We start from the raw sequence: 25,341 nt of genomic DNA on the forward strand, positions 1-25,341 counted from the left end.
TTCCACTGTCTCCTCATCTCCCAAAATTTGCATTCCCTCTTCTCTGCTTTTCTTGCTTTTTCTACCTCTGTTTTGTTTTTGTTTTTTTTTCTTTTCCTCTTATTTTTTTAACCCCATCTCTCTCTTCCTTTCCTTATCAGGTGAGTGCTGATTTCATAAAGAGCGGTGAGTTCACCTTGGAGAGGATGGGAGTGACGTACAAGGCCAAGGCCCACCTCAAATCTCCATTTGACCCTGAGAATAAACGAGTCAAGGGCATCTATGCTTAAGAAGGACCACAAATGTAGAAACGGAAAGCAAATGCACTCTGATTGGAGAATGAGGCTGAGAAAGGTGCAACTGAATTTTTTTTTTTTTTTTTGTACACAGACTTGCATCTGTTTCAGTCTTTACCTCAAATACGTCAAATACTAGACATCTCAAATGTTGGTGGATGTGATAGAACATATGCTCATTGTAAAATTTCGCCTTTTATGGATGGTCTAAAATCTTGTATCACAATTTTAAAGGTGCTGAAATTTTTTTTGTTGTTGAGGTTGCTTCAGGGTCTCAGCTCCACATCTCTTTGCCCGCCCTGGATATTGAGAGTAATCATGTTCTCTTGTGAATGCTCTAATGTAAGTAGTACTGCCATGAAGACAAATTCGAGGGTAAATCTGTTTTATTATTCACATTAATCAAGTAAGTCTTAATGAGGAGCTAGCAGCTAGCATAGCAGTAATCTGAGTCACTCCCAGGGTTATAGGTGTGATGGTAATGTTTTATATGAAGATCAAACAGCTGCTAAGCACTGCCAACAGGGCTGAAAGTCACCACTACAGATTCATGTGTGTGTTTTTACTCAAAGACAGTTCCATAAATTCTCAATTAGTGGGCAGGGCCTTTGTGTGGTTCAGCTGAAGAGAAAACTAAATCTTTATTAGACTCAAGCCGTTAATTCTAATTCTGTCCTTAAAGCACAGTATAGTTTAAAATATTGTAGGGCTATAATATTTCATTTCTTATTTATACTATGAGGCCATAGAGTGCTCTATTAGGGAACACAAGTATTCGCAAACTACACAGCCACCCTACAGGCAGTTAGAGTCAGATTACAGTGACTGATGTTTGTGCTGATAATAATGACTAAAAAGTGTTTTACTTGCTCGTGTCATATCTAAATCTGAGGCAGACAGCCCGAGTGTTTATCAGAGTTGGAGGGAAAACAAGGAAGAAACACCCCGAGGCACAGTGTACCAGCCAGGGACAAAACACTGCTGAAGTAGAGTGACAGAAAGAGACAACAGTTATCAGAAAGCATCTGTTAACAGATACAACCGCTCTGTTTCCTGATCTGTCCCCATGTCGCAGTTTTAATCTGCAGTCGCCTCTATTTGCAAACTCAGTGCTCTTAGTTTTGTTTTGGGTTTTGTTTTGGGGTTTTTTTTTAAACTGAAACATTGTTCTTTAATGAGGATATCTGCTTACAGTGTGAATGCTTAAGAGCTCCCATTTGTCTTTGTGGTGCTCTAAAATCAAACGCCACATTTAAGGCATCTGCTTTACAGTAAAGCAGTTGAGCGAGCATTATCGCCTCCCCTTTTTTTTTTTTTTTTTTTTTTTTTAAAGAGTAACTGTGAAGCATCTGCAGGAAGTACATTGAAAACCGCCTGAGCCTCATTAATGAATACTTTCAATTCAAAACATCAGCTTAGTGCTGTGGAATAGCAGGCAGTGTAGTAGGACTCATGTAATAATACTGTGGAAAATCACTAATAGGAATTATGCTGAATGTCATGAATTTACGGTGCCTTTACATGTATACTGTGTGTGTGTGTATATACATATCTATATCTATATATATCTATATATAGATATATATAGTATCTATCTACATGAAAACTGCTAACATGTTTGCTAGCTAGGTAGCTCCTGGTTTGTGTGTCGACAGATCTGGGTCTGAATGAAAATAAGGAAAAAGTGACTTGAACAGCAAAAAGACAAAATCACTAGTAATTAAGGTTTTTTGCTAATTCTTTGTGTTTACGAGTCAACTACAAAATGTAGTTTCACATTTTCTGTTTAATGGCACGAACACATAATTTGATGATGGATTATATTTTTCACCTATGTTTACATCCACTTACATTAGCGCCAAAAACCAAAGCTCATCACACACACTGTGTGAGCAGCAGCCAAAAAAAAAAGAGGGTGGAAGCACAGGAAGGCACGTGTGTGTATAACCACTACTTGCTTCTCAGATGTGTGCTGCTGCACGTTCCGCACAAAATGTTTCCTAATGCAGAATGATTCATTGACTCTGCCCAGAAGGCCATTAATCATTGAAATGGTTGTTCTTGGGAGTAGCTTAGGTTAATAACAAGATTTATATGGGAAATGTGAAACAGACTGATAAACATTATCACTACTGGTCCTCTACCACAATGAGCCCAGAGGTTTTTCCTATTACAGTTTACATAAATTCTCTTCCTCTCAGAGTGTGATGTGAATATCGCAAAAACAAATGCCTTGGTGATAATTAAAGCAGGTGAAATGCAAAAAATATTAATTTCTCTTTGGTGAGCTTTTCAATAAGTCCTTTACAATTGTACATCCTCATTATTGATGTCTAACATTTATTTAAAGAACAGAAATGATCAGTCAGTGGGAGTATGTAATGACCAGTCGGATTATGGATTTAATGTTAAGCTAAACTCATTTATTCTGCCCAAAGTGATCCATGTATTAATAAACGTCTTTTTAACAGCCAACATTTTTGTGACATTTATTATTTAATACACAAAAACTGATGCAAGGACACACAGCAGTATGTAGCAAAAGAGAGTGTAGATTACAGTGGTCAACTATACGAATGTTAGAATACATTTAAAAAAAAAAAAAAAAAAAATATATATATATATATATATATATATATATTTATATATATATATATATATATATATTTATATATATATATATATATATATATATATATTTGCCTATTAATACCACCCAAGTCATTCATTATAGAACTATTTATTACAGAATACAATTATAAATACCAAATAACATAATGTATCATGTCTTAATAATTGTTTTTAGTCGTTATCAACTGTATCATGACACACACACACTTATTTTAGTTTGTTGTATGCCAGTCCTATGGGGGCTGAGAAAGGCCATACTCACAACTACTATTTTTTTAATCCCATTATCTCAAGGTAACAAGATATTATGAGGAGAAAATTATAGTTTGTTATCCCATGATCATGAGATATTAACTGGAGAAAAATATTTTTTGTTTTCTCAAGATAATGGAATAATTATCATCACAAAAAAAAAGTAATAAAACTCTGTTATATGGAAATAATGGGATAATATCTTGAGAAAACAAGTCGTTTTCTCCTGTTATCTCGGGATTACAAAATTTTGTTTTCTCCTGATCATATTTTCTCAGCTTCCATACAGTCCCAAATCTTAAGTATCAGAAATAATGACCAGCTCCAATGCTTTGAAACTTGACATGCGTAGGACTTATTATTAGCAGACATAAGTTAACAACACAGACGGTGGATGTTTATATAAGCATATAATTACAGCAGGTGTCAGAAAACCCAAATGAAAGACGTCATCCGTCCCCAAACACAGACATGAAACCATGAATTTCTGCCACAGTCACAGGAGCTTTAACTTGCCCCAGATTAGGTGCTGCCAGCCCCCAGACTGAGCTCAGACTGGCGGTGTAAGGGTTTGGCTGGTAGGTCGCGCTCCTCCCTCACAGGGGTAGTGAGGCTTCTCAAGGACAGTGGTCACCACTGGTACCGGCTGTTTGTCCCACTCTCCCTGGAGAGACAATATATATGATTTTTTTTTTTTTTTAAACATGATGTGACATTAGGTCCTAAAAATTTCAAAGGATGACAAAAACAGGTACTGTCCTTGATATCTAAACAGCAGATTTTATTGAGGTAATTACACAGTTGTCACTGAACAATGGATCAAACATTGTGCATCTTCAAAAAATACACTTTTTTGTGGTCTTTTTTTATGGGACACAGCTTTATGACTGTGAAAAATCTGCTTCCTCCCCTTTTTACAAGGTCCTGTTCCTTAACACTTTTTTTGTGTTAACTGTGACAACAAAATACAAGCTTGTTTACATTTTGCAGTTTCATTTATGTCCCACAAGTAATATATTGTAATGACTCATTATGTGTTTTTTCCTGATTATAATGTCGGTGCAGATCATTTGCTCATTCGCTGAAAGTGAAAACAGGTCTGCATCATTAGCTCCTGGAGTGACAGGACATTATCCAGTGATGGAAGGAGGGGTGAAACTTTCCTGCATTAGTTAACTGTTAAATTTTGTGTATTTGTGTGTGCCTTTGTGTGCTCATAGCTTCAGTTAAATGTCAACACTAGCTAAGAAATCTCATATTGTTGCTTTATTTGTTATTGCATATTCATACCTCTCTAGCTCCATGTACCTGAGCAGATGGTGGGTTCCAGTTAAATCAGGCTTTGGAAGTAAAATGCCATCACTTCTCTTTAGTGGGGGAGTAGGTGGCTGTCTGCTGTGAGGCTGTGCTTTTCAGCTGTTGATTTCAGCTTCAAGTTGTCTTTGTTGAACTCCACAATTTCTCTTGACTCTTGTTAATAAAACTCCACTTTTTTTGCAGTGCCTGTCTACGGCTTCTGCATTGCTCATCATCTCTTGCAAAGTTTTTAAGTACCAAACTACTGCCCTGTAGATAGAGTGTAACAAAGACTAAAACTGTGAGAGCCTGACTACAAGCTGGACTGCTGCATTACTTTGAGTTTATTTCACGCATGATGGATTCCCCCAAAATATCTTGAAAACAGTTGTCTTTAAAATGCCCTCCAGTGGTGGCACCATTAATGGTACGCACTTCAGTTTATTTAAAGGCCACCCCACTGCTATAGAGCTTAAAGGCCTTGAAAACCTATTTTCTCAATCTGCTTCTTAGTAAAAATGATGGGGTCCCATATTAATACAGATTTTCTGCCAAAAACGAAAACAGTTTTGTGACGACATGACAGATCTTATTTTGTTTGCCTGTGCTTTTCTCACTGGTTTGGTCATTTGATTTAACATTGTGTTTTCAGGGGCTTTAATGAAATAAATGAATCCTGCCAACATGCAAAGTCAGTATGTGCAGATATCCTATCTCTGTGTCTTAATTGGCCAGATCTTTCAAATTCCATATTTGTTGTCATTTATCTAACATTGTGTTATCTTGTACCCCTCTTAGTTGTTCTCTTGATGTGTCTACCCAAACACTGGTGTCTGTGTAACGTAGCTGTGTTCCTCTTTTTTGTATGTACTTGCACAACTGATGTTACACATCAAGGGGAAAGCTTTGTTCTGACAAAAAAATCTTCATCAAGGCCTATACATAGTTTTGAACTGTATTTGATTTATTCGCTCTGATCTAAACACCCTGTGCGTGTATGTGTGTGTGTCTCTCCATGTGTGTGTTTATATCACACAAGTTAAAAAGACGTCTGTTCAGCTTGTCTGACTCCTGTTCAACTGATGTCCACTTTTGAACGGGTTTAATTGGTGGCTTGGCAGTCCATTGTAGTGTGTGTGTGTGTGTGTGTGTGTGTGTGTGTGTGTGTGTGTGTGTGTGTGTGTGTGTGTGTGTGAGTGATGTGAGACTTACAGGAAAGAGGCGTGCGGTCGACTGGTTGCAGTGCATGGACATGGGGGCTGTGTTATAAAGGGAGTCCAGCACTTCCCCGCTGAATGTGTCCCACTGTAACTGAGAATACTGCTCCGTCACACTAACCTCACCACACACACACTGATCATTCCCCTGGAACCTGGAGGAAGGGTGGGATGGAGTGAGGAGAGGGAGGTTGAGGGAAAGTCGATAAAAGAGAGGAGGCAGAGTGAGATTGAGAAAGGAGGAAGAGATTGGAAAAAAGCAGTTAGAAATGGGGTTAGGACGACACAGTTTCACTTTAAAAGGACAAAGCATCTGGTTCTTGAGATTAAAAGAAGCAATCATCACTTTGGTCCTTGGGAGCAGAGGATGGAGGGAGGAGGGATGAATGCAGAACAGAAAAATTGCTTAGTCACACGGGAGATGGAGAGGAAGATGCTAAACGAACAAGAGAGAATGAAGGACAAGAGGAACAAGTAAATGGTTTTAAGGAGAGAGAGAGAGAGAGAAGGTTTTCGTGCGTGTGCTACCTGTTAATGAAATTAAAGTATTTCTGCAGGTATCCTGGGTCAACATGGCTTTTGCAGAGCTCCAGCTGAGTCCGAGGGTAGTAATGAATGTAGTTGACACACATTTCCTCCATGATGCCGAAACCTCCCTGAGGAGACGAGATTTGGTAGGAGATGGGAAAGAGGGAGGGGGGATATGGTGGATTTGAAGATGGAGGGAGGAAAGAAAGGAAGGGAGGAAAGAAAGCAATGCTCAAGGTTACTCTGTTGTTGAGAATGCTCAAGGTGAACTTTGGCTATATAAAAATAATACTGTATATTGACACTGTGCTGCTCACCACTGTAGGCTTGCTCCTATCTTCTGTGTTATAAGTACACTTTGTTATGAGGACGTCGCCCTGCAGGATCAAGCACAAACACACCAGCAGTTGTAACCATGTTGTAAGATTAAGATTCATTTAAGATTAACAAAGAAGCTGAAGATAATTTCAATTTACTGGCAGAAAATTTATTATTTAAGAGAGCCAGTGGCCAGTTTGCTGTTAAACAGAAAGCTGCTTTGCGAAGCTCAGCAACTATGATTTTGTCTTGACCATTCTCAAGGGAATTTCCTGTCACAGCAATGATTTTACTGCCTGCCTGTTTTCACACCATTTAAGCACCTTATTCAGCAGCGACATATTCTAATTCAATACCGCTAAAGCAAAGGGGGGGGGGGTACATCTCCGCTCCTACAGTTCAGGAGTAGTTGGCTGAGCTTGCACAATGGTAAAACTTCCATTCTTGTCTGAATGTAAAATCTGCTCAGTGGAAAAGGAAACCATCAAATAGTCACTACCTTTGATAATCTCAAATGCAGGCACCGTCGTTGACTTAATACTTACGGGTAAAACATTCACCATTTTTCTCAGAACTCTGATTGTCTAGAAGAAAGAATACAAAAACAAATACAGCGCATGAAAAGGAAAATACACCCAATGTTCATTTTTAGGATTCCTGGGTTCTTCTTCACATACATTTGCACATAAAAACACTATACCTGAGGCTGTAGTCTGTGAAGTGATGAGAACCTACTGACAGTGATTTGTTGTCCCAGTTTCTCAAAAGTCAAAATGAATTCCTTGTTAGCACTAGATATATTTCTACAGCACATTTCCCTCTCTAGCATCTTAATTGTGTGCATAATCAAACACTTTGTGTAAAATACATTTCTTTTATACACAGCAAGGTAAAACACTGGTTGCTCTTCATGCTTTCCTTGGGGGCAGCTTTCATTAGCTGTGTGTGTGTGTGTGTGTGTGTGTGTGTGAAAAGGTCCATTAGCTCTGCTGGTAATGGTTTGATAAAGTCTTCATATGCCCTAATGAGGCTGCAGGGTTTCAAACAACAGAACACAGGTACACTCAGATTAGTCTGACATCAACAGCAGCTGGAGATTTTATCAGGCAGTCTAGCAGATGTCCTTCTCCTTCTCTGCCTCAGGATATTGTGCATAAATAAAACACAACAGATGTCAGCTGCCGTCTCTCAACAATGTTAATGCTGTTGTTTGTCAGTTCTGATGTTGATGGACAGGAAGGTTTTTGCTTTGTTGCCTTGTGGGTGGAGATGACACTGTGATGAGGTCTAAATCCAGGACCCATATATTTGTGTCAGTCTAACTATAACTTTCTATAAAATACAGACAGGTCAGTCACTTGTCAAAATGTCATATAAAAAACTCCTGCTTTTGTAACCAAAGAGGCCAAAGTGAGTTATATGAGTCAAAGGGAGAAAAACAGTGATTGAAATATGTCAACAAACCCCATGAAAAGACCTCTTATCCCTCTGTCCTTCTGTCATTGTCCAGAAACTATTATAAACACATCAGTGAGACAAAATGATGCCCTGGCTGACATGTTCCTTCATTACAAGGAACAGGGGCTCTAGTTTATTTTGAGTAAATCCCGCTAGAGTACCACATGTGTATCAGTCCCCCCACTTAAAATAGTCTGAACAACTGCACCATTTACTCATGTTTGAGTAATGTGTCTTAAAAACAACAGTGCCCAGCTGCTTTAAGAAATTATTTAGCCTTTTTAAAGACAGAGATTATACTGTACATTTGTTAGCTGTTTTTAAAGATGCATGTTTTTGACAGGAACCAATGGGCTCACATTGTTGGTATAAGAATTTACAGCAGTCTTTTTGCAATACAATACCTGTCCCTTTGCCCAAGTCATAGATATTATAAAACACATTTGTCTGTCTGAAGTACTGTCTGACCATCAAACATTTGGTTGCAGTATTCAGCGCGTGTATGTATAGCTAATATAAGTCACCCACAGCAAAATGAAAAACTAAGTCTAATAAAACTTTATTGTTTTGGAAAACTTTTTTGCTAAAAAATTGCTGCAGAACAGCCAGCGTCAGTCTTCATTTCTCTGTTATTTTTTTGAGGATAATCTTTGTCCCAGTGGCGCACAGCTCAGAGTGGTGTGAGGTAAAACTCACTTTTATCCAATCCAATACAATAGCCTCTAAGATACAATACACAAAGGTAGATCAGTGAGTTTCCCTGAGTAAACTGAGCCCAGCTCTTGCTCACCTGATAGTGTGTACTGAAGTGCTGGTCCTCCTGTACCATCTCCAGCTCTTTGCCTTCCCTCACCAAAACTGTCCTGACCCCGTGCCCTGCCAGGTGGGTGTGCAGCTGGGACGCAAATATATAGATTCCTCCTGGAGGCAAAGCCTAGCTCAACAAAACAGGGGCAGACAAACAGAGAAACAGACTTTTTTATTTTAACCAAGACTTTTGTGCTCTAGAGACAAAAAACTGAAAACCTGTGGCACCTAGCTGACATATCTGCCTTGCTTTCTTAACATTTGAACATTTGAGCCATAAATAATACAGTAAATGATGGTGATTTTGAGTACATACAGTCTGGGTGCACTTGGAGGTGCAGTACCCGCTGAGGTAGAAGGTTTGTTGTTTGGGTGGGATCGCCATGACAGGAGTGTAAACGAGGCCCAGCTCCATGATCCCTGCATCATACCGCCTCAGGCTGGGGGTGTAATGCAGACGTATCCCTGATGAGTCATGACGCCCTGCATGTACAATATCATGTAATATTAAAATATGTAACATACAGTCTGTTTACTATTAGATCATATGAACAGAGCCACCACAATTATTTTTCACTAAACCAGTTTATTTTGGTTCTGTTCATCTCCTAGAGCAACAAATTTAAGATCATTTAAGGGGAGAGTTACAGTGGAAAGAGAGGAGAGAGAACTAGAATGTAACAGAAGAAATACACAGGTGTAATGAGTTTGTAATATGTGCTTTCCATCTGGTCCTGGTTAGCAAACATACTGCTACATTTTGAATCCTGCATAGACCAGCAAAGACAGCATTACAGATTTTAAGCCTACTAAGGAAAAAAAATCTTTCCAGTAAAAAAAAAAAAAAAAAAAAAAAGCCTGGCAACATTACTAAGATGCTAAGAGGTGATTTTTTGGGTTTAGAAATTCAAATCAAGGAAGTGCCCTGGTGGCCTAGAGGCTTAATTCCCAATGTCCCAGTTGGAGAGTCCAGCTGGGGACCTGTGTTGCTTGTCATCTCTCTCTCTCTAATGAAGACATCAAATGCTTCAAAAATACTTTAAACAAACTGAAATCAATCACTGAACACACACGGTGTTGCTATTATTAATGCTCGATTTTTAGTGTCAGGGATGTTAAATGGTTGCAAAGCCTCAGCTCTATCTCTGTTCAACTACAGGGAACTTTGAAGGAAGACATAAGAGGATATTTAAAATCTTAACAGAAAACAACACTAAAACCAGAAACATGTGCTGAGCATTAGAAGATGGTAATGTAGGCAATGTGCGTATTGGAAGGTCAGATCAGGATAAGAAAAGCAAAGTCTGCAGCGACTTTTACAGACGAGATCAAAAGGTATATCTGGAAAATTTTAAATGAATCGCTCTGTAGAAGATAAGCCTCAGGCTCCTGGAGCAAGACACAGACAATCCTGCTGCTTCTATGTGTGTGTGTGAGTGTGTGTGTGTGTGTGTGTGTGTGTGGTTACATATGTACTGTATGTACCAGATATAAGGAGAGGGTTGTGGTAATGGACCTCCAGACGAAGGAACCTTGAGGATCCTGGTCCACCCATAGGTAGCCCTGCATCAGGAGGATAGTAAAAAGCCTGCAAGCAAATGCACAAAGACACACACGGACAAACACAAACACAGACACACACACACGCATTCACAACACACACACACGATTCATTATTCCTCTCATTTATGCAGAGCTGCTTTGAAGTTGTTGCAAAGACTCTTCACATATTGTGCAGATGATTTTGGGCTGTTGAGTAAAAACCTTTTTTAGGTTTATATCCTCACAATATGCACATTGTGAGCTTGTGCTTTGTTGTTATATTCTGATAGGCTTGTACTAGAGATACATGTCAGAGTGGGGAAGAGACTTGTGGACTCTGAAAGGAACCAAAGTATAATCACAACCTGCGACTTTGAAGGGTGAGGGTCCGAAGCCAAAACACATTAAAACGTCTCATCTTTACTCGGTCTGTTCAAGGCAGACATTGGTAGAGCATCACAAAAAAAGGTCACTCTGTGCAAACATGTACCTGTTACGCGCTGAAAGACATATCCCTCCTCTCTCAAGTCTTGACAGGTGTAGGATATCTTAAAATTCAATTACAAGCCTCTGCAATCAACTTCAAACCAGTCCTCTTAATGTCCTCTTTAAGATGTGATCTTCTGTCAAAGTGGTTTATCTAAGAAATCATTATTATATTCTTATCCCCCTTTTTGCCCAAACTGCAGAGATAATAAATAGCCTAACTCTAAAAATAGCAAGATGCCAACTCACGAGCTCTAAGCCACCCACAGAATTTAAAATTGTACCAGCAACAGCTTGAAAGACTGAAAGGGAGACTTTGCATCAACCGTGTTCCTTGTTGTGAACCTTGACATTTTTGAGGCCTTCCGGGGGAACAATGAGCTGGCTCAGAAACATGTCTATCGATTATTTCTACAACGAGAAAGGTTGTATTCTCATGTGGACGCGCCCTCTGGGATGCCGCTTGTGAACTTGTGAGGTATATTTTCTTCCTCCTCCCGTTTCACTCCTTGGATTCTGAGAGTCACCTCTGGCACGGTGGGCATCAAACCTCCATGCTGTCATCAAGGGGTCTTGATTTCATCCTGATTCATCATCTTTGTTTACCTATTTCTGAGACAGGCCAACCTTAAGCCACTTCTGCTGACACAGTTTGTAATGGAAGAAAGAATTGTTTTATTTAATCTTGTGCTGATTTGTAACGGCGAAATCCTTAGAGAGTGCCCCCCCACCCCCATCCCCCCCCGCACCCCCCCACCCTGCCTTTCTGATGGTGTTATACATTATTGTTTCTTTTTCCTCTTTCAAACTTACTCAACTCTTATTTTCCTCTTGCTCCATTGTTTTGTGTTTTTGCAAAGTCACGTTTCCCTTCTGATGCGGTGCCGGGGAGAATGAAACAACACTATTAAGAGGTGATGAAAGAGGCCTGAATATTTCCCACCTAATCTTGTCTTCACAGCTCACAGCTCACAGAAGGCATCCTGCTTGTTTTTGTTTGGCTGGCAGATAATCCAATCAGAGTGGGGCCGTGCCGGCTGTGATACAGTGGGGAGCAGAGCAGAGAAATATGGTGACAGGCTCATGGTTCCCTGTCCTCTTTGCTTTATGTGACTAGCAGGCTGCTTGCTTGCTTGGTCAGCCAGCTGGATGGTAGTCATAGTATGTAAGTCGGCTGATTCAATGCTTGATAGATGACTGACTGAATGACGGGTTGGCTGACTTGTTCACAAAAAGGAAACAGGTGCCCTTCCGCACTGAACATTTCAGTTGGGGGCTTGTATCTGCAACATACTTGCTTGAAACTGTCCTCCCCTGAAAGATGACCTCATAGGTCATCTGTGCATGCAGCTTACTGCGATCCACAGCTACATTTCATTGTCAGGAGGCTGTGGTAACTATGACAGGAGCAAAGAAGTAGATCAGTTGACACTGTAATAGAGCTATATGTTGAATATTGTAACTATGATGGCGAAGGTCTTCTAACCTTAACAAAGTACTCATTTTAACCCAAAACATGATCTTTCCCAAAACCTAACCAAGTAGTGAGCAACAGTAACCACGTGTTGACTGTTGTAACTAATGGAAGTCCAGCACACCTGCTGCCTGTAGGGGTCCATATTAGAGGATGGGGGCAAATGATCCAGGAATGCTAATTGCAAATTAGCTTAGGCTATAAATGCTGTGGTATGTGGTATTGGTTCATGCTATACAGTACACATAAGTACATAAAATAAATAGAAATTTTCATACCTATTCAGTCAACTGTTCAATTATATTTTCTATAAAATCAAGTTTTACTACATGATAACCTGAAATTTTTTTAAGGATTATAATTTATAATTCAAAGCCCTCTGTACAGGTGAGGAGTAAATCTCTATTGGTGTGTGGTTAAGTGGCACTTTTAGGCACTTTAAGTTTCTAGGTGTCAGAAAGCTGCAAAAAGAAGAATACAGCCATGATGAAACCTTTTGTGTATTGTTACCTCACCGGTGTGCATGCATATGAGTATTCATTCATGTTCATGTGTGTACTTGAGTATCCATGTAAGCAAGTTTGTGAATATTTGCCTCCCACACACAGACTGTCTCCCAGCTCTTAATAGACTTGTGCTGCGTGTGGGATCATCTTTGCAAAATTTTCAGCTCGCAGTTCTAGGCTTGGATATTACTTTCGTAGGAGTTTTTGTTTATCTCTTATAATAGATTCAAGGACTGGACCAAAATCAAGTTTTTATTCCAACTCTCGCTTTCAATTAAACACCTGTTCTGTGTGTTGAAAAACTTGACTATGTATTTGTATTTGTGTGGGTCCTCCTCTATTTTCATGATTTGGAGAGTCTTCATAAATGTAGAAGAAAGAGAATGTATGTGGGTGTACGTTTCCCATCATACCTCAGCACCCATAGCCCATGCAGCTAACACATGACGGCAGAAGTTGAGCTTGCCCGGCTTCATCTTGTCATCGCAGGAGCCGCTGTAGTCTGGAACGTCGCGGACATCCGGGGAACATTCAAACACCTCCATGTGATGCACGATGGCCTCGTTACCTGGAGTTATCACTGACTCATACTGACAGAAACACGCAAACACACAAATAAATAAGTGGGAAAAAAAGCTATGTTGTTTTAGATTTTTACTGCTAAAAACTGTGGCAATTTTAACACTACATTTATACTACATGACTACATTAAAAATATTCATCAATTATATGCATCACACTGTGAAATGCCATTGTATATCTTATCCTACTGTATGATTTGTGAGACTGAAAAAATAAGGATGTGACATGACATGTCTGTTGTGCCTCTTCTTTGATTTCTGTTTTATCTTTCTAACCATGACACAACAGCTCATGTCGTGTTTGGCCCAGCTGGCAAACAAGGAGCAGTAATAGCTGCCTGTGCGGGATCTCCATCTAAAAACACCCACTCCACTGTGTGTGGGTAAACTCTATGTTAAGTGTTTCTATTTTTAGAAGCATTCATACCATGACAATGTGGTTCTTGGGCATGTTTTCAGGCAGCTTCTGGATGAAGCACCAGTAGGTGGTCTCTTGATTTGGTATGATGACATTTGGCGCCACGACATCCAGCGTCTGGATATCTGGCGGCAGGGTGGGCGGTGGTGTGTCGGGGCGCAGCATCAGCACTCTCTGTACCCCTGTGTGGATCCGGGACAGGTTCAGCTGCTCCAGCGAGGCAAGTGGTTGATCCAAGAAGCCGTAGATGATGTGCACAGTTCCCTCCTGATCAATCCAAACAATAAGGAAGAAAAGAATGTTTCATGACTACGAAGCTGAACATGAACAGGAGGGCTGTATATTTCAAATTAAAAGTCTGTCGTGATTATTATTTGGCTGAAATGCCTACGAAAGCAAACACAGAGAACTTTTCATTCTGTTGTCATAGTGATATTCATTGGTTTTGTGTCTGCAACTTAGCAGTCTAATGTGGTACCATGGAAACCATAATCATGATAATGAATCCTTCAGGGGGAATTGTGCTGATCGTCCCAACTTTCTGAGCATTTTATGTCCACACCTGAAACCATGAGCTCTCCGTGACCTGTCCTATTGCTTTTTTTTTTTTCATATATGCACCAACTACAGCAATAAAAATATCACAAAAACGTAGACAAACACCTTCCCACTCACACATGGGCGCTCTCATCTACACACATACAGTGCAAATACATGCTCTTTAGACTAGACACATGCACGCACTCAAACAGCATCTTTCCCACCAGATCCCCATCTACTGCTCACCACCTGTTATCTGTCAAGTTCAGTCAGTTCAGTCTGACAGACGTTTTTTTTTTTTTTTTTGCTTGAGGCCATATGTGACATATATAGTGTGCTTGTTGTTAGAAATCAGCCAAACGTTATTTGCAGTGCATCTTTCAAGTGCAGTTCAAAGGTGACCAAAAAGTCAAATCGACAGATTAATAAGCAGAAACAACAAAATAGGAGAATCACCTGATTCCTTAGTCAGCCATGATTTAAATAAATAAATAAATAAATAAAAAGTCAACTGCTTGAATTAGGATGTCATCTTTAATAGGATTCCTCAGGTCCAGCAGTTTACACAGCTCATACAAGATGAAGTGAGAATAGTAGAACAGTCACATGTGTGTGTGTCCTTTAGTACTTATAAATACTTGTTGCTATTTGTCAAATGCTTGTAAAAATAAACGATCCAAAAAAAGTGGATTTCTTTCTCTCTTTTTCTTTTCTTTTCTTTCTTTCTTAATTTATTTAATTAATGTATTTATTTATTTATTTATTTATTTATTTTTTATTTCTTATTTATTTATTTTTATTTTTATTTATTTATTTATTTATTTATTTTTGAGGCCTTTGCCGCCGCGGAACAGTGGTTTGTCGTCGGAAGCGGATGCTGATGATTGAGCTTCGGCCATTGTTACAAAAGGTTATATTATGATATGTCCTGAGGGCAGATTGTAGGACACCTAGTCACCACTGAACGTGATTAAACGGGCTAGCTGGTTAGCCTGCTAATTTCAGTGGAAGAAAAGACACGAAGGAGACGCTGGAGACAGCTCTTGGTGGGTGAAGGAATGAAGTTTGATGCTGAACTCGCAGTGTTTCTTCTAGACTGGTAAGTGAGCAGCCCTTAATGCTAACATTGTAGCATAAGTAGCAATAGCAAAACAATTAGCTAATTTAAAAAAGAGAGAGAAAAGACCAAAGCGCTCACACTCACATTCTGCTGCCCTGACATGGACACACACACACACACACACACACACACACTGAAACAAAGACCTGACACACCTCAATGAGGTAGTCTCTGGCATCACAGGTGCTGAATGGCCTTTTAAAGAGCAGGTAGAAGCCATCAGGTTTCTGTTTGGCTTCAATCAGCTCGTAGTCCTGCTGGCTGTCCAGTGAAACATGACCCTCACTGTCGCTCCATGCATCCTAAAGGGAAAGACACACACACAATATGGAACAATTAAAAATGCACACATATAATAAACACTAAATAGACACAACAGAGGATTCGAGAGTCTGTTGTTATGTTTCATTTATCCACATGCAGTCATGATTTTAAGGCGGACAATATTAAATTGGATAGCCATGATGCATGGAGAAACTGTTAAGGGAACTCTTTTCCATTATAAAAATAGGTATGGAGGGTGCCTGTGGGTGTAGCAGAGCTGGTTGTGACACTCACTATTAAACCATTACTGTGCCCATGCAAACCAGGCTGAGAGTAAGTTCAGATATTAATTTTATGATTTTGCATCTGACTAATAATTGTACTGGAGTAAGACAGTGACCAGTAGTTGAATTATGCAGAAGAATGTTTCGGAGGAATGAGTATTGTGACACAAAGGAGAGCTTTGCACTGAAATACCACTGATCAAATAAACATCACCAACCAGAGCAAAAAGAAATACTAGAGACGGTTACTATTTTTTGTTTATTTGTAAAATCAACCAAAAAATGAACACAACTTTATACAGATTTAGTTTGTTTCACAGTGGATTATGATACAATTAATGGAAAGAAATAAGTGTGGCAGTCCCCGGTGTGAAACCTCAACCCAGTGTAGATGATTCCACTTCTCTGCCAGGAGGCTTTGCAACAGCTCAGTCTATCTGTTTCTGTTATGTTTCTCACATTCATATCTGTCCAGAATAGCACCTGAGATCTCTCTCTTTATTTCTGTATCCCTCTCTGTCCCTCTTATATAACTGTTCTGCACAAACTGCAAACATTTTGAAGCCAACAATTTTGAAAATACATACAGTATAAATCTAAAAAAAAAAAAACTGTGGGCAATGCACAGTATGTATCATGTGTTACTTGCCTGTGTGGAGATTACACTCGCTGTGACCTCAGCAGAGTCATATCATAACTATTTGATTTTAATTTTATAGTAAAAGATTCCCACTTGATTTGTCTAATTCGGTTTGTTTAATCCTCATATTAGCTTCAGCTAAACTGTAGAATGTATATAAATTAATCTCCAATTAATCTTTAGTTGGGAATTAATGTGATCTGAAATAGCTTCAGTGTACATGTCTGCATGTGATTATTGTTTGAGACAGACTAGATAAAAACATGTTATGCTATCTGTTAAGACTTGCACCATCCTATCATTTGTTGTTGTGGTTTTCAAAAGGAGGCACAAGTACCGCTGCTTTGCCCATTTGAGAAATTCCTGAAGGTGTTCAGAAACTGTCAAGTACAGAGTATCTCTCCCTCATGTTTTACTCTAGTTTTACTACAGTATCTGTTGGGTATCTTTAGAAGTAAAGTACATATTCATAAATTTGCTCACACCTAACCAAAGAGAGACAGAAGAGAAAATAAAACAAAAACTTGTGTCTTTCTATTTCTTGTCAAATTCCATGGAATAAATTCAAGGATTCAAGTCGCCTGATTTGAATACATTGATTTAAAAAGGGATTTTAGGAGTCCATGAACTACAGAGCGTATCTGAAATATGCCTGGCTTTTTAACAAGCAATGTGTATGTTTGTGTGTGTGTGCGTGTGTGTGCGGGAGCGAGAGAAAGTGAGAGAGAGAGAGAGAGAAAGGGAGAAAGGGAGAAAGGGAGAGAGGACTGTAGCACAGCAGTGACCTTTCCTCTGCTGGTAATTTGGCCCTCCTGAGGGAAGAGAAACAGATGGATTTAACAAGAAAATACTTTACAATGATGTGACTGTTACATTATGATGGTTAGAATTTAAACACCAGGGATGTGGTACACTGGGATTTGGGTAACTAAAGGGAAACACGGGTAAAATTGTATAAACAAACCATTTATCCAAATTCAAAGATATCCCTTTTTATCATGATATTAATTATCTACGAGGACAAATGCAGAAATACACCTTTAGTAAATAAAATTCCTTGTTTGCTAATGGCTTTTGCCAAAGCTATGTAGAGCGCACTAACCAGAAACTAATCCTATAGAAACACGTTCTTAGAGTACCAATTGTCTTTCATCTCATTATACACCAACATTTTCCAACCAATCATATGTTGGTAGATCTCAGTTTTTATATTAAGAATATAACACTCAGACAAAGAAAGTAGAAAAGGTTTTTTCCAAAGACGATGAATCAGAATAGCTGTTCTATCATTTTTAACTGAATTAGTATTCACTCTGCTTACTGTTTCTCATTAATATTTCCATACAAACTCTATCACAATACTAAAACAATGGACAGAAATGCAAATGAAAGGGAAGGTAAATGGGATTTTAATTGCGAGATAAATTTTTCCCTGAGAAGAAAAAAATTTATCAGCAATTTTCAGAAAAGTTGGATTTGTTAAAAAGGCATTTTACACATCTTAATCAGCACAGGATTCAATTTTGATATGGTAATATCTGCGAATGATTCCCCGATGAACTTTAGTTATTAGTGCATTTTGAGTGATTGAGTAGGCCAATAACACCCTTTGTGACTATGCGATCATGAAGCAAGCCGTCCGCTGGCTACTCATGCAGGGAGGAGGGGAACCTCCACTCCTTAAAGACTTTCATGTAATCCCTGTGCGTTTATGTATTTGACAGGTGAACACAGAGGAAAAATTTTGAAAACAGTGAGACTTTCTTTCAGAAACCTGCTTGACATCCATATCTTTTTAGAGGCACGCCTTGTGTCAGTATGACTTTTTATAATTTCAATGCAAATACTTTAAAGTTCAGTCAATTGAAAGACATATTATACAGATAACACGCATTCCAGCCTTGCTTACCCCAAAGTAGCTCTTAGTTCCAGAGTCCCACAGCACCACCAGGTCAGCGTTGGTCAACTCCCCACGGTCAGACATCCCCAGGACTACGCCGTATCTGAGCTCTGCAGCTCTCAGCACCATGTAAATCTCCTGGTTGGCGTAGCTGATGTTCCAGGCCAGCTGGAGCTCCCCACGTGGGTCGAGGGGCACACAGAAGGACATGGGGAGAGGCGGGAGAGGGCTAGAGGGGTTTGATTTAAGGCTGGACACATCGACAGCATTGGTAGGCGCCTGGTACGACACCACTGAGAGGACCATAGGGCAGCCAGGGCAGTGAAGTACATGATGGTGACATCCTGAAGGCGAATGTTCCTATTGAAGACCCTCATAACCCCAATTTCCAGCTTCAAAGTAGTGGTGGACAGCGTCCCTTTTTCGTCTTCACTTGTTTTGTCTCAACAGCCTGAGTTGGTTTGGAGTTAAGTCCAAAAAGTTGTGAGGAAAGTTTTTCTCTCCAACTCAATGGTGTTGTTCATCTTGTCAGCTCCACTCTTCTTTTTGGCCACAGTAGACTCAGTATCTCCCTTGCAGTGATCAGGTGAGGTTGTTTAGTCTTTTCTTCCTGTGTTTTCTATCCTCTCAGGCTCTCATTTTCTGAAAAATTTTACTTTCTCTTGAGTGTCTCTAACTTTACCATATTTCTCTCTCTTATTTCTAGGTATTGATGAGAGGCATTACTTAACACTGGGTGCATTGCCTGTAGCCATGAGTGACTGCGCTGCATTGTTGAGTAATACACCTTTAGTAAATAAAATTCCTTGTTTGCTAATGGTTTTTGCCAAAGCTATGTAGAGCGCACTAACCAGAAGCTAATCCTGTAGAAACACGTTCTCAGAGTACCAATTGTCTTTCATCTCATTATACACCAACATTCCCCATCAATCATATGTTGGTAGATCTCAGTTTTTATATTAAGAATATAACACTCAGACAAAGAAGGTAGAAAAGGTTTTTCCAAAGACGAAGAATCAGAATAGCTGTTCTATCATTTTTAACTGCAGTGAATTAGTATTCACTCTGCTTACTGTTTCTCATTAATATTTCCATACAAACTCTATCACAATACTAAAACAATGGACAGAAATGCAAATGAAAGGGAAGGTAAATGGGATTTTAATTGTGAGATAAATGTCTTTTTTCCCAGAGAAGAAAAAAAAATATCAGCAATTTTCAGAAAAGTTGGATTTGTTGAAAAGGCGTTTGTGGCAAAATGAAAATGAGGCATTTTACACATCTTAATCAGCACAGGATTCAATTTTAAAATGCTAATATCTGCAAGTGTTTCCCAGATAAACTTCAGCTATTAGTGCAGTTTGAGTGATTTCCAATTAGCAAGGGCCGATAACATCCTTTGTGACTATGTGATCATGAAGCAAGCCGTCCGCTGGCTCCTCATGCAAAAACACCAATCTCACGCCCTGGGGATCCCAGACAGATCAGGAACATATGAAAGAGGGGAACCTCCACTCCTTAAAGACTTTCATGTAATCCCTGTGCGTTTATGAATTTGACAGGTGAACACAGAGGAAAAATTTTGAAAACAGTGAGACTTTCTTTTAGAAACCTGCTTGACATCCATATCTTTTTAGAGGCATGCCTTGTGTCAGTATGACTTTTTTATAAATTTCAATGCAAATACTTTAAAGTTCAGTCAATTGAAAGACATATTATACAGATAACACGCATTCCAGCCTTGCTTACCCCAAAGTAGCTCTTAGTTCCAGAGTCCCACAGCACCACCAGGTCAGCGTTGGTCAACTCCCCACGGTCAGACATCCCCAGGACCACACCGTATCTGAGCTCTGCAGCCCTCAACACCATGTAAATCTCCTGGTTGGCGTAGCTGATGTTCCAGGCCAGCTGGAGCTCCCCACGTGGGTCGAGGGGCACACGGAAGGGCATGGGGAGAGGTGGGAGAGGGCTAGAGGGGTTTGATTTAAGGCTGGACACATCGACAGCATTGGTAGGCGCCTGGTACGACGCCACCAAGATGACCATCAGGGCAGCCAGGGCAGTGAAGTACATGATGGTGACATCCTGAAGGCGAATGTTCCTATTGAAGACCCTCATAACCCCAATTTCCAGCTTCAGAGTAGTGGTGGACAGCGTCCCTTTTTCGTCTTCACTTGTTTTGTCTCAACAGCCTGAGTTGGTTTGGAGTTAAGTCCAAAAAGTTGTGAGGAAAGTTTTTCTCTCCAACTCAATGGTGTTGTTCGCCTTGTCAGCTCCACTCTTCTTTTTGGCCACAGTAGACTCAGTATCTCCCTTGCAGTTATCAGGTGAGGTTGTTTAGTCTTTTCTTCCTGTGTTTTCTATCCTCTCAGGCTCTCATTTTCTGAAAAGTTTGACTTTCTCTTGAGTGTCTCTAACTTTACCATCTTTAGGTTTCTCTATTTCCAAGCCCTTGTGGGTATTGTCTCTTTCCTCTGAGCAACTGCTCTGTCTCTCTCTCTGTCTTATCCCCCCCAACTGGCTTTTAAAAGACTCCTCCCTTCTGAGTTGTCTGTTTTTATCCAGCCTAATGGTATTACATTTGTTGAGGAAAATTGGATTGTATTCTTTAAGCCCTGGGGTCAGCCATGATTCTGCACATCTGCCAGCCCCTAATTGATCCAAATTCAGTCATGGACATTATCAAAATCAGTTTCGTAAAACTAAACTTTATTGTTTGTTCCATCTCTGTCTTTTTTTTATCATACATTTCCTTGTACATTTCCTGACAAGAGGTATTTCAAGCACTATACTTCTCATCTGGCTTTTTGGGTATTTGATTCAAAGTGGATTTAGGGGGCAGCAAGCACTTGTGGAGGTGTAAACAAGACATTAACGCATTAGGCCCTTTCCTAAAGCCACCGCCTAAAGCTGCAGAAGACCTAATCAAACTGTCAATTATGAGTTTCAAAAGCAAGAGGGACACATTCAGGATGGTTTAAAAGGTTAGCACAGCCCTGGTGGAAAAGTGTGTGTGCTTGTGCCTGTGTGTTTGTAATCGGTGAAAAACAGGTTGAGTGAACAAAATGGATTTGGGACAGATATCTAAAGAGAAATGAAAAACTGCTCTTTGGCCTTTCCGCACCATCTACACACATTTGAGAATTAATCAAAGTTTAGTAGGTGCTACAAAGGGGTTGTCGGGGTTTTGTGCCAGTCTAGTTCAATAACAGCTCTGTTTTTTTTTTGGTTTGTTTTTGACAAATATGTTGGAAAATTTGGGAAATATGCCACTTAAAAATGAAGCTGGAGCCAGATCTCTGTGCTAAGCTTAGTTTAGCATAAATTCTGTTTCAGGAAGTTACTTTCTTGCTGTGATTTAGGAAAAAATGTCCTGCATGTGTCCCCTTGAAAAACCTCAGCTTGTTGTTGTTACTTTTCATTTATTTGTGATTATGCAAACAAAGTGTAACAAGTTAATTAGTGAGCCTTAGAGGTCCTGGTAGCTGAACATTGCCACTTTAAGGCAGAGCCAGGCTATCTGTTTCCTCTCTTTATGCTAAGCTAAACCAACTTTCTCCCAGCTACAGCCTTACATTTACTGGACAGATATGGGAGTGGTATTAATCTTCTCATGTAACTTAAAGTTACATATTCTCCAAATATCAAACAGTTCCTTTGAAGGCCCTGCACACCGACAGAGGTGTTTTCCATTACGCTGACTATTCTGTATGTGTAACGTGAAGTCATCAAACTGTATGAACTAACAACGATAACAACCAGTAACACTGCAAATTGTCCCACCCTGACAGGTGCAACAAAGCTAACAGAAGATTGAGGACGCTGTCAATCACACAGTCACGTGCTACCTGTTTTGCTGCTTTCAACAAAGGTCAGAGTTCATTTTCGATTGGTCTGCCAACAGAAACGCACAAATGGAGAGGTTATTTTTCAAGGTTGTTTATTCACCATATTTTGTATGTCACACAACTGGACTACAAAGTCACATTGCTCTAACACACTGTTTATAGTTTCTTATGTTTTGAGTAATATTTACCTACAGTATTACCAGCACCAGAAACACGACATCATGTCCTTTTTGGGGCGGTTGTGGGGCAATTTTGTTGAACGGTAAAGTGACTTTAAAGTCAAATTTCCATATGATGGGTGGGAAGGACAGATTCACCTTGAAACAACAGCATATCTGATAATAATAACAGTACACTTCTCAAAACTAATGTCACAGAGCACTTTACATAAAGCAGAGAAAATTAAATGTAGTGGTAAAGTCAACAAAGCAGAAAAAGCCATCATAACAAAGAACGTAGATGTATAATCACTGCAGGGGGCCAACGCGCTGCAGGTTTAATTACAGCTGATCGTCTCTGCAGGTGACTTCACTGAGGACTTCTTCTTCTCTACCTGAATGGGTGCTAATCAGCTATTGGAGTCTTCGGTTGGAATCAAAGCCCGCAGACTGTTGGCCTACCACCACCCACCCGTCGGTAAAGAAAGTAACAGGACATGAAGCATAGACATACACCAGACAAGGAAATCATAGGTCAGTCTGCTCACAAGTTGTATGAGGAGAAAAGAAGATATGATTTGAGTCAACATCACACCACGCTGCAGTGATGTACAGGTGTGCTCCACAAACACTCTGTTAAGTGTGACTCCAGGTACAGTGAAGTGCGCATCCATCATCCAATTTATAGGAAGTGCAACCTCATTTGTACATTAGTTCTGCACATCTGTTTTCATATAGGGACTATTCAATGAATTTCAGGGAAAGCTCATCATTAAATGAGCTGCAGGGTGAATGCAAATTCTGCGTGTGTTGGATTAAATTTTGTACATGACGTCAAACAGCTGAATCCTTTTTCCAGAAGAGGCTCATAAAGAGAAAGGTTTGGATTTGAGCAGAAAGCAGAAGGAGAGCAGAGCAGAAAGGCAAGGACTGGTATCGTGTTGGTTAATGTAATAAAGAGTCCCTAAGGCAAACAGAGATCTGCGTGTCCTTCTAATGTCTCTGGCAATCACGTGAGGCTCTATAATCTTATCTCTCTTTATGTGTCTCTGTATCTGTACAATAATTGTTTCTTTTTTATCTTTTACACCATCGCATTTCTGCCTCTTTACAAGTCTGTCTCCCCTCTGTTACTGCTGATCACCCGCTCCCTCTCTTCCTGCCTTCTCATTTCTCTTACATGCACACTTATCTTTCCGCTGCTGCTCCTGATGTGTCAGCAAACACAAACGAGACGAGACGCTGTAAAGTCGGCGGGGATCCGGAGGGAAAGAGAGAGAGGAGAGAAAGGGGGTAGCGTGGGGGATGGGTGTGGAAGAACAGATTTAGGGAGAGAATGATGGGCCTTTGTGTAATCATGTCTGTGGGTGTGTTTATGCAAGACGCCTGGGGCGGTATGTGACATTATCCTGCCTAGATCAAGCCAGATATTGCCCCCAAGACTTCATCATCATGCATTGCTTTCAGTTTGGGACAGGCATATGCATGGATGCAAAGATGGCAGAATACTAAGGAATTTATGCTCCAAATGTTCCATAGCTTATCAACACAGTGTGTATATTTTATGGCAAGTGTTACTGTGTTTTTGTTTTATGATGTCTGGATTAATCTGATAGGACCCAGGGCTAAAATTTCATGTCAGGCCCCTAAGTCCATACCCCCACTTCCTGCCCTCACTGTATTAGCCCTGCAACCTGTACGTTCCACTTAAGAAAGTTGACTTATCATTCATTATATGAGCAGAGATGTAGAGACAACCAGTATTCCTGCAGAAATAAAAGTATCTCAGTTTGGTTTCAGTGATTGATTAAACAGTTTTATTTAGAAATGTGCAACATGCAACTTTCATTGTAAATGGCCTAGATTTTAACACAGGACCCCTACATCAGACATTGTCTCAGTGTTTGAGGTTTGATTGGAGCGCTTTTAATTTAAAGTTTACAACACACACACACACACACACAAAGAGAAAGAGAGAGAAGTGGATAAAAGCAGAACTCACCACGACATGACCAATCCAACCATCTCATTCTCTCCTAATATAAATATTTCAACGCTGCACACTCTCAAAGTGCCCTAATCTCCATTTCGGTGAGTTTGAATAATGAATGCAATAAAAACTCACACTACTACTCTTAGCATTACCTCAAACTGGCCCTTCGTCTGATCTGAATGGGAGAGGCGAGCAGTTGTAGGGGTCGACTGAATAATTAGAGGAGACGATGAGTGAAGAACTTGTAGAGAGAGCGATAGAGGAAGGAAAAACAAGTGGTGAGACAGTGCAGGTTCAAACGCTGACAAGAGGGGAGCACTGTGGCATAAATTCACACATAAGGAGCGCGTGGATCACATCACAGAGGGTGGCAAGTTGGAAAATTCACATCCATGGATGGATTCCTAATATGTCCTGCAGTCAGGAGGCAGAGTGACAGGGGCAGAGTGAAAGGACAGGAGACAGAGGGAGGCACAAAGAGAGAAAAATGATCCTCCCAGGGACAGATGTGTCCGTTGTCCTAATGGAATTTAATGGACATTTTGTCCCAGACAGAGGGCCAGTTTGTTTTTCCACCTTGGCTGAACCTTGGGCAGAGGACAGGTGTAATTCTTTTAATTATCTTTATAGAGTTGGCTGTCACACATGCATATAGTTTGGGTGATTAACTGCTGTGACTGTAAGTGGGAAGTTTAATGAATCCCTTCTAAACGCTGCAGCGACTCTGGTGTCCAGCGTAATGGGAGGACGTAGTGAAGGGTGACTTTCAGGTTTCAGCTACAGTATAGGCTGTGCGATGGTTGCT

The 25,341-nt window shown here is 40.0% G+C and overlaps 2 protein-coding genes and 1 long non-coding RNA gene across 5 annotated transcripts in view; 2 read left to right on the forward strand and 1 right to left on the reverse strand.

Annotated features, from left to right (window-relative positions):
- The window catches only part of sardh (sarcosine dehydrogenase), a 42,468-nt gene extending 39,718 nt beyond the window's left edge, over window positions 1-2,750 (forward strand). For all 3 annotated transcript variants that reach the window (XM_071466285.1, XM_071466283.1, XM_071466284.1), the window contains exon 22: window positions 141-2,750. In XM_071466285.1, coding sequence (XP_071322386.1) covers window positions 141-269 — 129 coding nt within the window. In that variant the 3' untranslated portion in view covers window positions 270-2,750. The remainder of the gene's footprint in view (window positions 1-140) is intronic.
- A 194-nt stretch (window positions 2,751-2,944) lies between these two features.
- On the reverse strand, window positions 2,945-22,321 carry dbh (dopamine beta-hydroxylase (dopamine beta-monooxygenase)). Its single transcript, XM_071466480.1, has 12 exons — window positions 20,287-22,321; window positions 15,605-15,751; window positions 13,799-14,056; window positions 13,204-13,380; window positions 10,268-10,370; window positions 9,099-9,265; window positions 8,766-8,909; window positions 7,063-7,101; window positions 6,517-6,576; window positions 6,200-6,327; window positions 5,667-5,826; window positions 2,945-3,822 (listed from the first exon to the last, which is right to left on the reverse strand). The coding sequence occupies exons 1-12, from the start codon at window positions 20,653-20,655 to the stop codon at window positions 3,709-3,711; spliced, it is 1,866 nt and encodes a 621-aa protein (XP_071322581.1). The 5' UTR covers window positions 20,656-22,321; the 3' UTR covers window positions 2,945-3,708.
- Window positions 15,298-25,062, forward strand: LOC139611644 (uncharacterized). Its single transcript, XR_011686339.1, has 3 exons — window positions 15,298-15,428; window positions 22,329-22,408; window positions 22,908-25,062. It is a non-coding gene; the product is annotated as an uncharacterized lncRNA (long non-coding RNA).
- The last annotated feature ends 279 nt before the right edge of the window (window positions 25,063-25,341 follow it).

The sequence above is a fragment of the Trachinotus anak genome, unplaced genomic scaffold, assembly GCF_046630095.1.
Source record: "Trachinotus anak isolate AG129_WGS33_773 ecotype Australia unplaced genomic scaffold, CSIRO_AGI_Tana_v1 ptg000028l, whole genome shotgun sequence".
NCBI lineage: Eukaryota > Metazoa > Chordata > Actinopteri > Carangiformes > Carangidae > Trachinotus > Trachinotus anak.